The sequence below is a fragment of the Leucoraja erinacea genome, chromosome 3, assembly GCF_028641065.1.
Source record: "Leucoraja erinacea ecotype New England chromosome 3, Leri_hhj_1, whole genome shotgun sequence".
Classification (NCBI taxonomy): Eukaryota; Metazoa; Chordata; class Chondrichthyes; order Rajiformes; family Rajidae; genus Leucoraja; species Leucoraja erinaceus.
This window is the reverse complement of record NC_073379.1, coordinates 14,652,870-14,669,540: the sequence shown is the minus strand read 5'-3', so window position 1 is coordinate 14,669,540 and position 16,671 is coordinate 14,652,870. Positions and strand designations below refer to the sequence as shown.

General features: G+C 44.0%; 1 protein-coding gene across 7 annotated transcripts in view; it reads left to right on the top strand.

Annotated features, from left to right (window-relative positions):
- fcho2 (FCH and mu domain containing endocytic adaptor 2) overlaps positions 1 to 16,671 on the top strand; it is a 156,117-nt gene that overhangs the window by 19,819 nt on the left and 119,627 nt on the right. For all 7 annotated transcript variants that reach the window (XM_055632157.1, XM_055632159.1, XM_055632158.1 and 4 more), the window contains exon 2: positions 10,754 to 10,845. In XM_055632157.1, coding sequence (XP_055488132.1) covers positions 10,754 to 10,845 — 92 coding nt within the window. The remainder of the gene's footprint in view (positions 1 to 10,753; positions 10,846 to 16,671) is intronic.

Sequence of the window (16,671 nt, the reverse complement as noted above, 5' to 3'; positions counted from 1 at the left end):
CCTTATCAAAGGCGTTCTGAAAGCCCTGGGGATTTATCAGCCTTCAGTCCCATCAGTCTACCCAACACCGTTTCCTGACGTGTGAATTTCCTTCAGTTCCTCCATCACCCTAGGTCCTCTGTCCCCTAGTACATCAGATTGTTTGTCTTCCTTAGTGAAGACACAGCCAAAGTACCTGTTCAACTCGTCTTCCATTTCCATGTTCCCCATAATAAATTCACCTGTTTTGTCTTCAAGGGACGCACATTTGTCTTAATTATTTTTTGCCTCTTCACATACCTAAAGAAGCTTATACTAACCTCCTTTATGTTCTTAGCTAGCTTACCTTCGCACTTCATCTTTTTTCCCTGTATTGCCTTTTTAGTTAACTTTTGTTGTTCTTTAAAAGTTTCCCAATCCTCTGGCTTCCTGCTCATCTTTGCTGTGTTATACATCTTCTCTTTTATGTTTATACTGTCCTTGACTTCCCTTGTTAGCCACGGTCGCCTCTTACGCCCCTTAGAATCTTTCGTCCTCTTTGGGATGAAATGATCCTACATCTGTTTTATTCCCAGAAATACATGCCATTGTTGTTCCACCGTCATCCTTCCTAGGGTACCTTTCCTGTAAACTCACACCTCCATAGTCCCCTTTGTTCAACTGGAATACTGACACTTCCGATTTTACCGTCATCCTTGTAAACCCTACGCTGCACTCCCTCAATAGCAAGAATGTCCTTCCTCAAATTAGGGGACCAAAACTCCACACAATATTCCAGGTGTGGTCTCACTAGGGCTCTGTACAACTGCAGAAGGACCTCTTTGCTCCTATATTCGATTGCTCTTGTTATAAAGGCAACATGCCATTCGCTTTCTTCACTGCCTGCTTTACCTGCATGCTTACTTTCATAGAGTGATGTACAAGGACCCCCAGATCTCGTTGTACTTCCCCTTTTCCCAACTTGAGGCCATTTAGATAGTAATCCAGGGCTCTCGCTTAACTTTTTTTCCCTGTTGCCAGCTGGGCAACCTCAGCAGCTTTTTAGGTTGCCAAATGACAGTTTAGGTGGTCATTTAAGACGGTTTGCATGACGTGTGCGATAATGTGCTCGGACGAAGTGCATAGTTACCAGTCGGAATTATACTCAATGAAGCATTCACATATTATTTCTGCTTCAAATAAAGTCACAAACTAAACATATTCACCAATCAAGACATGATATATCCCACAATGACATGCAGCAAAATTATAAGACAGTATCTCAACTCTTTTTACACATTGCAATTAATGCAATTTCTATTAGTTCTTTCCACTTCCAAACAAAAATGTGGTTGGATTATTCAGCGCATGATCAACCTGTGTCAATAAATCCTGGACCATGGTAACATATATGCGTACGTATAGTTGTGAATGTTGCTCATTAAATAACTACAGTACTGATACTCCATATTAAGAGCATATTAATGGGGGGAAGGGGGGGGGCGTACAAGAGAGAGAGGGCGAGGTGGGGAAGAAGGAGGGTCAGCGCTCCTTGGACAACATCGCCCCACTGCCTTGGCCGTTGGGAACTCCTCGCCACCGCCTCCCTCCTCCGCCAGCCAACAGCAAGGTGCGGGGCCGAGCGGTGCAGCTCAAAGATCCAAAGTATCTTTGGTGCAGCTCCTTCAGAAGGGTCGGAGCGAATGACGGGTCCCGCACAGCAGCAGCAGTGGCCGCGACAGCGGCTCCATCTCCTCCTCCTCCCGCACCCCGCCCGCCCTGATAAGGCCCGCTGCTTGTAAACCCGCTAACGGCGCATTCAATACAAACCCTGCTCCCTGCCTCGGCGTGCGGGAGGGTTTGTATTGAAAGCGCGGGTTTGCAAGCAGCGGCCACTATCGGGACGGGCGGGGGGCGGGAGGAGGTGGAGATGGAGCCGCTGTTCAGGGCCCATCATTCCCTCACCCCGCACCTAGTATCTTTACCACGCAATACAGCCGTCACTGCCGACACAAAACGTCGCGTTCCTTTTCACCAGAGATGCTGCCTGACCCGCGGAGTTACTCCAGTTTTTTGTGTCTGCCTTCGGTACAAACCAGTATCTATCTGGTTGCCAAGCCGGGCAAAATGACTCGGTGTTTAGGTTGCCCAGCGGCGCTTTGAGTGGTCTGTGGCACCCGGGCAACCGTTAATTTCGAGCCCTGGAATCTGCCTTCCTGTTTTTGCTGCCAAAGTGGATAACCTCACATTTATCCGCATTAAACTTCATCTGCCATGGATCTGCCTGCTCCCCCAACCTGTCCAAGTCACCCTGCATTCTCATAGCATCCTCCTCACAGTTCACACTGCCCACCCAGGTTTGTGTCATCTGCAAATTTGCTAACGTTACTTTTATGTTTCTCCAGCTACTCTGGTTTCCTACCATGTCGTAAAGATGTGTTGATAGGTTAATTGGCCACTATAAATTTCTACTTGATAAATGAGCAAGCAGTAGAATCTGGGGTGGAGTTTGTGGGAATGTGAGGGGAATAAAAACTGATACGGATTAGTGCAAACGAGTGCTTAATGATCCAAGCATACTCTGTGGGTTGAATGGTCTGTGTTTCTCTGCTTGATGACTAAATACATTTAAAAAAGGAATGGTCATTCTCTTCATTAGATTTGTTTTAAAATCCACCAAAGGGAAATCCAAATAAAGAGGCTATAATCCTAATATAGTTTTTAATAAATCATTTTGGGAATTCAGTAGAGCATTTTTGACCAGAAAGTATTTGAATGTGTAAAGCGGTAACAGAAAGCATACGAGGGAGAAAATATAGAATCGTATGATGTGGTTAAATGAAGTGGGTTAAGGGGAAGCATGTGTGGTGTGTAAACACCACGAGAGCTCGTGGGCTAAATGACATTCCCTGCTGTATAATTATGTAGTCAAATCTTGAACAGTCCCTGTCATTTGAGAAAGGATGGAGGAAAGGAGATGATAAACAAGATTGTCTTAGCCAAGGGCTTAGAAAAATAGATAACCTGCAATGCTGTTTTAATAAGTATAGCTGCAGTCAAAGATTTTGGGACGTTTTCCCTTGTGTAGTCTAATCAGCATATAGAATAAATGCACTATTTAATAATGTTAGGAATTGTATTATGGACTCCTGTAGTCTCTGGGAATTAGAAGAAGAAATATGCAGGGCGATCACTTTCTAAATATTGATTGTGATTGCCATAATGGTAAGGATTTGCATGGGGTGGAATTTGTTATGTGTTCACAGAGATTTGTTCAAATAATATGCGAAGAGGCAAAACTCAGCCTCCTTATGGGAAATAAGACAGGACAAGATGTTAGTAGGGGAGTACTTTACCCGTGACCATATTCTATTTGTTTTAAAATAGTTATGGAAAAGAATAGGAGTGATCCAAAAGTTGAAGTCCTAAGGACAATTTTGAGAAGCAGTACGAAACCCTGGAAGACGAGATGTTGAGGCGCTGGTCAAGAAAAAGGAGGAATATGTCAAGTGTAGGTGGCTGGGATCAAGTGAATCCAACAAGGTTTCAAGTTCAGTTTATTGTCACATGTACCAATTAAGGTACAGTGAAATTCCATACAGCCATACAAAAAAAAAGTATCAAGGACACACAACTACATAAAGGTTAACATAAACATTCACCACAGCGGATTCCCCACGTTCATCACTGTGATGGAAGGCAATAAAGTCCAAGCTTCTTCCTCTTTTATTCTCTTACGGTTGGGGCAGTTGAACCATTCACAGTCAGGGCGATCGAAGCTCCCGCAGCTGGCGGTCGACGCTCTCGCGTCAGGACGGTCGAAACCACTGCGGCTTGGAGTTCCTGCAGTCGGTCTCTACCAGAGACCGCAAGCTCTGCAATGTTAAAGTCCGTAGGCCCTCGCAGTTGGAGCCCAAAAGTCGATCCCCGGCCGGGATCGCGAGCTCCGTGATATTGTCCGCAGGTTCCGTGGTGGAGCTCTTGAAGTCGTTCTCCTTTGAGGAGTATAGGGGGTGTAGTAGTAAAGAGAAAAATCAGGTCAAAAAAGGGACATGAGATATCTATAGCCGATAAGGTAAAAGCAAATCCAATTAAATTCTATATGTATATTAAGGGCAAAAGAGTAACTGGGGAGAGAATATGACCCCTCAAAGATCAACAAAGAGCCACAGAACATGGGCGATGTGTGAAATGAATATTTGCGGATGACACTAAAATTGTGGTATAGTGGACAGTAAAGAAGGATATCTAAGATTACAAAGGGATCTTGATCAACTGGGTCAAAGGGTTGAGGAATGGCAGGTGGAGTTTAATTTGGATAAATTCGAGGTGTTGCATTTTGGTAAGGCAAAGAAGGGCAGGACTTGCATAGTAAATGATAGGGCCCCAGGTAGAGCTGTAGAACGGAGAATTAGGAGTGCAGGTGCATTGTTCCATGAAGAAGTTTGGCACCCTAGCCCTCATTGATCGGAATATTTTTCAGGAATTGGGACACAAACTGGACATGGAATCTTGATCAAAACACAAGCAAGTCACGCAGTGTCCTGGAGCGAATCAATAGGCAACGTTCTAGTCAGTGGATATTTTTAAGGTGGAGATTGACAGAATTTGATTAGAAAGGGTATCAGGAGTTATGGGGCGAAGGCAGTAGAATGGAGTTGAGAGGGAACGATAGGTCAGCCATGATTGAAATGTCAGAGTGGACGATGGGCCGAATGGCCTCATTCTGCTCCTTGAACTTATGAATTAAAATTAGATTCCTTTATTGTCATTCAGACCTTTCGGTCTGAATGAAATTATGTTGCCTGCAGTCATACACAGAACCAATAAAAACAAAACATACAATAAACACAAATTAAACATCCACCACAGTGAGTTCACCAAGCATATCCTCACTGTGATGGAGGCAAAGTCTTAGTCTCCGTCTCTTCCCTCCTTGTTCTCCCTCTGCGCTGAGGCGATCGATCCAGGCCGGAGATGCCGCTCTCCAGTCCAGCGGACCTCCGTGGTGATGTCGCCGCCGCCAAAAGCCGGAACGCCATCTCCGCTCCGAGACGGCCCGCCACAGCATCAGCTCCGGGCAGCCGCCTCAGCTCCGGGTCCCGCAGTCTCAGCTCCGAGCCCCGCTGCATCAGCCGAAAGCTAGAATGCTGCACCAGCAAGTCGGGCCACCGCTGCCTCAGCCCAGAAGAGGGCCAGCCTCTCGTTGGTGAGTCCTGGCTGGCTCTGCCTCCGGAGCCTTGGGGTCAGTCGCAGGCTGGAGGCCGCCAGCTACGCTATTAGGCCTCAGCGCAGACGGAGGCAGAGAAGGGGGATACGACACGAAAAAATTGCATTCCCTGAAGGAAGAGACAGAGAACATGTCCCCCCCCCCCAACACAACCTAACAAACTAAAACTTAACCAAAACAAGACAAAAAAAAAACAACAGAAAAAAGTAAAGAAGTAAAGACAGATGGACTGCAGGCGAGCCGCAGCTGTTAACAGCGCCGCCACTTCCGGAAGTCATTCATTTTGAAAGAGTGCAGAAGAGATCAACCTGGATGTTACCTGAGCGTGTGGGCTTGCGTTATAGGGAGAGTTTGGATAGGCTGGGACCTTTTTCTCCGTTGTCGTTGGGGTCTAGCACCGCTGAGCGGACTCTAATCGGAACGACCTGGGGACTCCAGTCGCGGAGCCTGCGGACTCACCAGCGTGGAACTGGCCGGCTTCGGAGCGTGGGGAGCTGTGGTGGTGCGCTGCTGCGGCCCGACTCCGAAGCTTCGGAGGCTCCAGCTGCAGGCCCGGTAGATGGTGACATTGGGAGCTCGCGAGTCCCTGGTGGGAGATCGTTTTTCGGAGCTCCCACAACGGCAACTTCTCCCACCGGAATTGCGGGGTTGAAGGCGACCCAGAGTGGGGCCTTACATCGCCCGGCGCGGCTTTAACGGCCGCGGGACTTGCCAGCGCCCACCGGGGGCTCCAACATCAAGACCCAGGCAGGGCCTTACATCGCCTAGCGTGGCCTTAATGACCGCATGACTTACCATTGCTCGTCCGCCGGGGGCTCCAACATCAAGACCCGGGCAGGAGCTTACATCGCCCGGCACGGCCTTAATAGCCGCGGGACTTGCCATCGCCTACCGGGGGCTTTGAAATTGGTAAAATAATGGAGAGCAGAGGAGAGACAAGACATCACAGTGAGGAGGAGATTCACTGTGATGAATGTTTGTGTAAATTGTGTTGGTGTGTGTCTTGGTTCTTTTCTTGTTGTATGACTGCAGAAACCAAATTTCGTTTGAACTTCATTTGAGGTTCAAATGACAATAAACGGTATTGTATTGTAAATGGGACAAGCCAAATATGCCAATTTGGTCTTCATGACAAAGTGGGCCGAAAGGCCTGTTCCTGTGCTATATAGCTCTGTCGTTTTATGGGTGATGAACAATGGACTGCTAATTTATTGTTGATATATAACAAATAATAATAATTTATATTTTCACTTTTTTGTTTTCTGTCAATTCTGTTTTTTTGATGATTTGAGATGAAAGCAAACTTTAAACAATTTGTTCCTGGGAAAGTGGAATACAATAGAAACCTTTGTTCAGCACATCCTGTTTGTATCATGATGATAATCAAAGCTTCTAATTAGGTATAATAAGAGCAGTTTGCAGTGTCAGCAACTCCATACACTCAGGATAGAGAGGAATAGCAATGTATAGGTTGTGCCAACATGCAGTGTTTTGTTGCATGGTGCATTTTCTTCTTTACTAAAATTCTGAAAGCATACATGCAAAAATAATATTCCTTCAGAGCAAACCCAATGTATGCCTGGTCCCCAATTAAAATGTCTTTGAGACTATTCAGAGGTTTGCCATCCTGCACAGTAGTTTCAAGAAATGGGTAAACATTACAATTTCCATAAATATGTAAATATTTAATAAAAACAAATAAAACTGCAGTGTTGGAAATCTTAAATAAAAATTGATATTGCTGCAAAGGCAAATGAGCCATTGTTTCAGTTTGCTATTTATTTATTCCTTGATTCCATCCTTTCTTCTCGGGTTCGATGCCTTCCCATTTATATCCCTGACACCTTTGATGCCCTCTGCCTTTTTGATGTGTTCCAATTCCCTGGTCATAATTGGTCATCTTTACAATGCACAAACAATCCCTTTACATTTCTATCCCAGACCAGGACCTTCTACTTCTTCCTTGTATAGAGGCTCAACCCGTAACCCTGCACCAGAGTGTAGGAAAGAACTGCAGATGCTGGTTTAAATCGAAGGTTGACACAAAATGCTGGAGTAACTCAACGGGGTAGGCAGCATCACTGAAAAGAAGCAATGGCCGACGTTTTGGTTCGAGACCCTTCTTCAGGCTGATGTCGGGAGTGGGCGGGACAAAGATAGAATGTAGTCGGAGACGGTAAAATGTGGGAGAATTGGAAAGGGGGAGTGGATGGAGAGAGAGGGACAGCAAGGGCTATTTGAACTTGGAGAAGTCAATGTTCATACCGTTGGGGTGTAAGCTACCCAAGCGAAATATGAGGTATTGTTCCTCCAATTTGCACTGGGCCTCACTCTGACAATGGAGGAGACAAAGGACAGAAAGGTCTGATTGGGAATGGGAGGTGCAGTTGAAGTGCTGAACAACCGGGAGCTCAAGTAGGTTAAAGCGGAATGGGCGGAGGTGTTCAGCGAAATGATCGCCGAGCCTGCGCTTGGTCTCACCGATGTACAGAAGTTGACACATGGAAGAGCGGATACAGTAGATAAAATTGGAGGAGGTGCAAGTGAACCTCTGCTTCACCTAGAAAGGGGGGGGGGGGGAGGTAAAGGGACAGGTCTTGCATCTCCTGCAGTTGCAGGGGAAAGTACCTGGGGAATGGGTGGTTTGGGTTGGAAACAGGGGGTTCCCTCTTCCATTATAGATAAGGCTCTTACTAGGGTGTCCTCGATATCCCGCAGCTCCACTGTTGCTCCCCCTCCCCCCATTCTCAACAAGGACTGAGTCCCCTTTGTCCTCATCTTCCAACCCATCATCCGTCGCACATAGCATATAATCCTCCAACACTTTTGCCACTTCCAATGGGATCCCACTACTGGCCATATCTTCCCATCTCCACTCTTATCTGCTTTCAGCAGAGACTGTTCCTTCTGCAACTCCCAGGTACTTTCCCCTGCAACCGCAGGAGATGCAACACCTGTCACTTTACCTCCCCTCTCGACTCCATCCAAGGACCCCAACAGTCTTTTCAGGTGAGGCAGAGGTTCACTTGCACCTCCTCCAACCTCATCTACTGTATCCGTTGTTCCAGGTGTCAACTTCCGAATATCGGCGAGACCAAGCGCAGGCTCAGCGATCGTTTCATTGAACACCTCCGCTCAGTCCGCCTTAATCTACCTGATCTCCCAGTTGCTCAGCACTCAACTTCCCCTCTCATTCCAAATCTGACCTTTCTGCCCTGGGCCTCCACCATTGAGTGAGGCCCAGCGCAAATTAGAGGAACAGCACCTCATATTTTGCTTGGGTAGCTTACACCCCAGCGGTATGAACATTGACTTCTCCAACTTCAAATAGCCCTTGCTTTCCCTCTCTCTCCAGCCCCTCCCCTTCCCAGTTTTCCCACCAATCTTACTGTCTCTGACTACATTCTATCTTTGTCCCGCCCATTCCTCTGGCATCAGTCTGAAGAAGGGTCTCAACCCAAAATGCCACCCATTCATCCCCACCACCAGTGCATCTTTTCACCTGGCTGAACTAATTTCAACTTATCTTTCAACACCACTCACTTTCTCTATATCATGAGTGTTTCCATGGGAACTCACATGAGCCCAAGCCTCTTGGTCTGCATTTCCGTATCCGTCATCTCTCCTTTTCACAGCATCTTCCCATGCAGGATATGCAACACCTGTCCTTTTCCCCTCCCACTATCCAGGGACCAAACAGTACTTTGAAGTGAAGGAGAGGTTTGCTTGCACTTCCTTCAATCTGGTGCATTATATTCAGTATAAATATGTTATATTATACATTATGGTTTCCTCTGGAAGACATGTTGATTTTGAAGGGGCATCCCTTGATTCACGATTCTTGCCAGTTTAATTCTCCATCGACAGCATGGCCTAGGTGGTGTGGGTCTTTGATAATGTAAAGCCTCCTGTAGATCTCTGATGTTGGGGAAGTCAATACCTCTTTATTTATTGGATAATGTCCACCACTTCCTATAGTCTTCTTTGTTCTTGCGCAATCAAGTTACCGAACCAAGCCAAAATGCTACCTGTCAGTATGGCCTCTATTGGTTACCTGTTCAATAGAGTATTTGGAATCATTCTGAATCTCCTCAATCTTCTGACAAAATAAAGGAATTGATGAGCTTTCTTTGTGATTGCATCAATGTCCTGAGCCCAGCACAGGTCTTCAGAGATATTCATGCCCAGCAACACGAAAATGTTCACTGCTGTCCCATTGATGAAGGCAGGTTCTTGGATCCTTGGCGTTTTGGCCTGAAGTCAACAATCAGCTCTTTGGTTTTAGAAAATGCTGGAATCATTAAGAAGGTCAGGGAGCATCAGTGGAGAGAAGTTTTTCTCTCTTTCCCAGTACTGACGAAAGGTCACTAACCGTGAATTTTAACTCTGGATATAAGGAACTGTGTATGTTAGTTTATTTATTTTTAAAAAGACACAAAAAGAGAAACAATGGGTCAGGCAGCATCTCTGGAGAACATGGATAAGTGACATTTCTGGTTGTATCCTTCTTCAGACTGATTTAACAGTTTTTCCTCCACAGATGGTGCCTGACCCGTTGAATGTTTCCAGTATTTTCTGTTTTAATGTCTGTTTTTTTTCAGCTTCTGCAATGTTTAATTTTACATTTCCTGTTACTCGATGACCAAATGCAGCAGTAGGTAGCGTAGAGCAAAGCTCAAAAAGCAGCTTAGGCAAAATTAATATAAAATTATGGAGACAGTGGAAATCCAAAATAAAACAGACATTTTAGAATAGTCAGCAAATGAGGCAACCTGTGAGAAGATAAATACAGCTAATATTTCATGTCCAAGACCTCTCCATACACCTTGTTCACTTAACCTCACACTCTGCCCATCCCTGCTTTTGCCCACTCCCTTCCCCCACCCACAACCAACCCAGCTCACCTATTTGATCTCTTGCATGTTTATTAATGATTATTAACATTACAGCAATTCTAAATATTTGAAAATATAAGTGTTGTTTTCTCCCTGGCATCTTTAAAACATCGTGCCAAATAAATGGGCTCAGATTTATTTTAGCAAATTCCCCAATGTAAATTTGGGGTGTTCCAGCACGTTTGTGCTCTTAAATTTGTCTGCATGCAAGTTTAAGACTTATGTGGAAAATCCACCCATGAAATAACCACCAATGAAATGAAGTTCAATCAAACATTATTGGACTTTATCTTGTTCTAAATGTTGTACCCTTTATCATTTATCTGCGCACTATGGACAACTTCATTGTAATCATGTATAGTCTTTTTGTTCGACTGGATAGCATACAATAAAAAGCTTTTCACTGTATGTCGGTACACATGACAATAATAAAGTGAACTAAATTTGATTGCTGGCGGATCTGCTGATTATTTCCAGCAGATTTTATCCATATATTATTACGGAAATAGTTTGATTGTTGGATACAATATTTGAAAATGTTGTTTAAAACATCTGTGCATTTCATTTTATGTATGAATTCTTTAGTTTTAAATCACCATTGTATTAAGTGAATGATTGTTTAGATACGAGATGTTTAAATATTGTAATAGTTTTTTGTTGTCATTTTCAGGGAGAGAAGAACAATGGCTTTGATGTTCTTTACCATAATATGAAACATGGTCAAATATCAACAAAGGATTTGGCAGACTTCATACGAGAGAGGTATTTCATTATTTTAAGGACATTACAAATCTATTGAACAGTGGTGGTTTTTCAAACTTTAAAGTTCAAATTTTAAATGTTTGATTTTATAACCTTGCAATTTGAGATTGAAAATTTATTTTACCTTCTGTGAAAAAGCATAAAGCAGCATTGCATACCCAAGAACAAACATTGAAATAAAATGAAAATACAGGCAATTGATTTTTGCATTCTTGAAAATGTCTTTCAATAATTTGATGTTTACTGTCTTAAAAATTGCAACTATATAGCATCAACATCATTTGTAAGGTTTAAATCCATATTTTATGTCCAGTATGCACACCAATTGTAAAAAAAATCTTACGGGCCTGTCCCACTTAGGCGACTGCAGGAGACTATGCAGTCGTCACATGTTCCTGGGTGGTTGCCGGGTCATCGCCTTCATGGTCGTGAGGAGTTCCCGCATTCTGGGAACTAGTCGTGGCCTCATTCTGGTTGCCACAAATTTTTCAACATGTTAAAAAATTAGTGGCGACCAGAATGAAGCCGTCATGGAGAGTAGCGAGGTGGTTCGCCAGGAAGTCCTAGTGGGTTGTCAGGAGGTCGAAGGTTCTCGTAGGTTGTAGCCGGTGCTGACCGGTGAATTTCATTGGCTCATTGGGGCAAAAAAAAGGTAGGCAGTAGTTTTCAGAATCAAGGGATAACTACAAGGATAACAAGGATAATGTTAAATGTCTGCCGAGCTTCACAGCTGTGTATCTCTGGCTTCTTAAAAGTTGTCCCCACTCCTTATCCCCCTTCTCCCCCTCTCTTCTAAAGGACTTTCCGTACACTGTGCTTTAGCCATCTTAATTACAGCGTCAACCTTCCCGTTCATTGCGGCATGTGCACCTTGGCTTTGCACTGTGTGAATTTCACCCAGATAGCGCTCCCCCCGCTTGCCCTGTCTCCCGCCTGCATAATGGGCTGGTGAAGGAAGGTGCGTGAGTGTGTTGCTGAGTTTTTTTTAATCATGCCAGTAGCTGGGCCGATAACTGAGTGCATCCATATTATTAAGACTTATTTGTGATGGCGTAGTTTGAGGTGCTACGCAACAAACAATAATGGTGGAAACATCTGGAGTTTGAAATACTGGCTTGTTTGTAGGTTAATTGGCTTCCGTAAATTGCCACTATTGTGTAGGATGCGAAACTGGGATAACAGGTTATCATTGGTCGGTGCAGACTCGGTGAGCCGAAGGGCTTGTTTCCACTGTATCTATAAACTAAACATAAACATAATCACTCATGACGGCTTAATTTTTACACTGCACCACTTTTTTCTAGTATTCTCAACCAACAACAATACTTTCTCACTCTGCACACCATCATGATATCATGAAAACTAATTTTCAATCATCCTTCCTCAAAGGCCAATGTATCCTTCCTAAAGTGTGAACCCAATAATCACATAGCTCCTCGGTGTGGCAAGACCAGGATATGTACAGTTGTAATTTCTACTCACTTAATTATTCTAACTCTCTGAATACAAATGTGAACATTCCATGAGCTTTTTTGATTATCATTTTGTCTCCATCCATGATGTTTTAATAACAATGCAAATGTATCCCTCAGTCCTTCTGAAAGAAAAGCCTCTGTTTATTTTCCACCATTTAGAAACAACTCTGTTTGAATAACCAACCTCACATTGATCTTCATCTGTTTTGTTCATTCATGAAACATATTAAAATCTCGTTTTCAAATTGCTTGAAACTAAACTGCTTCCTTTGCCATCTTTCTTTCTGTCATTGGCAAATTTAGATATGTTTTTTTTAATCCCAGTATCCTAATCATTTATAATTATGATATGTAGCTGTGCTCTAGTTGCAACCACAGCACAAGGAATCTTACCCGTCAGAACCTGCCAGTGTAAGTGGCTGCTCATTATCCTTCCCTCCGTCTCTGCCATGCGAACAATATCCAAGCATGGCCTGCTCAATAATGAGTTTTAACTTGCATTAAATTTCCTTACAAAGGACTTCATCAGATGTCTCCTGAAATCAATATTAATAACATCCATAAACATTATTCTGTTCAGAACTTTAGTTACTTTAAAAGATGCAATCAGCTTTATGAAGCTTGACCTACCTTTACAAATTCCCACAGCCTCCTTCTAATAAACTAACTGAAAGTTTCCAGGATGTTCAGTCACTTTATCCTTAATTATGGAATGAATAAGTTCTCCTCAAAGAATCAGGCTAACTGTAATTACCTGGTCTCTTTCTCATCTTAAATAACCTCTTTCTACCTCTTTCTCATCTTAAATAACAAAATGATATGTATAATTATCTAACTTAATGGAACTTCAGAAATCAAGAGGAGCTTGAAAGATTATACTCAGGAAATCTCTAATAATTTCACCATTTTTCTTTATTAATTTTCCACTTGATTTTGTCAATTTTCAGCTTGCAGCTGACATCTTTTTCATAATATTATGGTAAAAATATTTATCTTAGCAAGTTTATTTTCATTCTCTGCCTTTTCGGTAGGCGGCGCGACTCTCGTCTCGTTTTTATTATTTTCTGTCTATGTTTTTATGTAGTTTTTGTTATTTTTTGTTGGGGCATGTGTGTGGGGGTGGGGTGGGAGGGAGGAGGTAACTTTTAAATCTCTCCCTGCACGGGAGACCCAACCTTTTCTTTGTCGGGTCTCCGTTGTCGTTGGGGCTGCAACGAGGAGCGGCCTCCAACAGGAAGACCGGGGGCTCTGGTGCCGACTACTCACCTCACCGTCGCGGAGCTGGCCGAGTCTGGAGCGGTGGTGGAGCGCTGCTGCGTCCCGACCTCCGGAGATTCGGAGGCTGCAACTGCGGGTCTGGCGGACGGCGGCACAGGGAGCCCGCGGGTCCCTGGAGGGAGACCGCTTTTCAGGGCTCCCGCAACGGCGACTTCTCCCGCCCGAGTTGCGGGGTCGAAGAGCTCCTGGAGCGGAGCCTTACAGCATCGCCCCGCGCGGCTTGGAATGGCCGCGGGACTCTGCGAGCGCACGCCGGGGGCTCTAATATCAAGAACCCGGTGTGCGACCTTGCATCACCCGGCGTGGCTTTAATGGCCGCGGGACAATCGCCATCGCCAACTGGGGGCTTTGACTTTGGCTTTGGGGGGGGGGGGGGAGTGCAGTGGAGAGATAAGTTTTTTTGGCCTTCCATCACAGCAATGTGATGGATGTTTATGTAAATTATGTTGTGTCTTGGGTCTATTTGTTTGGTAATGTATGGCTGCAGAAACGTCATTTCGTTTGGACCTCAAGGGGTCCAAATGACAAATAAATTGTATCTTGTATCTTGTACAATTGCGATTGGTTCTCATTTTCTGTTAGTACCAATTGGCAGATTCAGTTTTGCATTTTCCTTTTTCTTTTAATGCTGCCATTTACTTCATTGCACAACTAAGTTCAAAAATGATTTGGCTATATCTATATTTTTCTATTATTGATTCATTTGCTGAATAAAGGGAAAGTGTCTTTCAAATTCAAACATTTTGCTTTTTTGTTTCTCAATCGCATGTTGAATCTATTATCACTGATCAATTGTACTAATAGACAATAGGTGCAGGAGTAGGCCATTCGGCCCCTCGAACCAGCACCGCCATTCAATGTAATAATGGCTGATCATCCACAATCAGTACCCCGTTCCTGCCTTTTCCCCATATCCCTTGACTCCGCTATCTTTAAGAGCTCTATTTAACACTCTCTTGAAAGCATCCAGGGAATGGGCCTCCACCGCCCTCTGAGGCAGAGAATTCCACAGACTCAACAACTCTCTGTGCGAAAAAGTATTTCCTCATCTCTGTTCTAAATGGCTTACTCCTTATTCTTAAACTGTGGCCCCTTGTTCAGTAAACCCCCCAACATCGGGAACATGTTTCCAGCCTCTAACGTGTCCAAACCATTAATAATCTTATATGTTTCAATAAGAATCCCTCTCATCCTTTTAAATTCCAGAGTATACAAGCCCAACAGCTCCATTCTATCAACATGACAGTCCCGCCATCCCAGGAATTAACCTTGTGAACCTACGCTGCACTCCCTCAATAGCAAGAATGTCCTTCCTCAAATTTGGAGACCAAAACTGCACACAGTACTCCAGGTGGGGTCTCACTAGGGCCCTGTAGAAGGACCTCTTTGCTCCTATACTCAACTCCTCTTCATATGAAGGCCAACATGCCATTTGCTTTCTTCACTGCCTGCAGTACCTGTATGTTTACTTTCAGTGACTGATGAACAAGGACCCCCAGATTGTACTTCCCATTTTCCCAACTTGACACCATTTAGATAATAATCTGCCTTCCTGTTTTTGCCACCAAAGTGGATAACCTCATATTTATCCACATTAAACTGCATCTGCCATGCATCGGCCCACTCACCCAACCTATCCAAGTCACCCTGCATCTTCATAGCATCCTCCTCACAGTTCACACTGCCACTCAGCTTTGTGTCATCTGCAAATTTGCTAATGTTACTTTTAATCCCTCCGTCTAAATCTTTAATATATATTGTAAATAGCTAGGCTTGTGGTACCCTGCTAGTCACTGCCTGCCATTCTGAAAGGGACCCGTTAATCCCTACTCTTTGTTTCCTGTCTTCCAACCAATTTTCTATCCATGTCAGCACCCTACCCCCAATACCATGTACTCTAATTTTGCCCACTAATCTTCCATGTGGGACCTTATCAAATGCTCTCTGAAAGTTCAGGTACACTACATCCACTGGCTCTCCCTTGCCCATTTTCCTAGTTACATCCTCAAAAATTCCAGAAGATTAGTCAAGCATGATTACACTACATCCACTGACTGTCCCTTGTCCATTTTCCTAGTTACATCCTCAAGAAATTCCAGAAGATTAGTCAAGCATGATTTCCCCTTCGTAAATCCATGCTGGCTCGGACCGATCCTGCTACTGCTATCCAAATATGCCGCTATTTCATCTTTTATAATTGACTCCAGCATCTTCTCCACCACCGATGTCAAGCTAACTGGTCTATAATACAGAGGCTACTCCCAAGAGACTTATTTACCGGTCAAGCTTTGTTTGATATTGTTGTGCAAAGCACTTTGGGGATGTTGTCCCATGATAAAAGTACTATATTAATACAATTTGTTATAGTGATGCCATCTCTGTCCACAGCGTTTGATTTTAAGTTACGGTAGACACTATGGTGTTAACTGGTGTGATAATTGAGCCACAAGTTCTTGTGATCTTGGTCAGAGCATTTGCTATGCCAAGCTGTGATTATGTGCGATTATGTGCAGAAAGAATGCTTTCTGTGGTGCACCTGTGGAAATTAGTAGGAGACATTGAGGATATGCTGAATTCCTTTAGTCTCCTGAGGAAGTAGAGTAATTGTGTGCTTTCTTGGCCCTATCGTCGATATGGTTCTACCAGACCAAATTGTTGCTGACATTTTCACCTCAGAACTTTAAGTTCTTGACTATTTCCACTTCAGCACCCTTAATGCGGCTTGGACATGTACTCCACCTCTGTTCATTAAGATGATGACCCATACCTTCATTTTGCAGACATTCAAAAAGAGGACATTGAGATCTCGTTGACTTTCCACTCTGCACTGGACCACTTGGACAATACAAACACATATGCCAGGCTGTTGTTCATAGACTACAGCTCGGCGTTCAACATCATCATCATCCTCTCAAAACATGTTACCAAGCTCGGGGAACTAGTTCTCTGAGCATCCCTCTGCAACTGGATCCTCAACTTCCTCATCACCAGACCACAAATGGTACGAATTGGCAACAACACTTATTCCTTGAAAAGCCATGACTGTGGAGCTGGTTCTAATTCCATCTTTAAA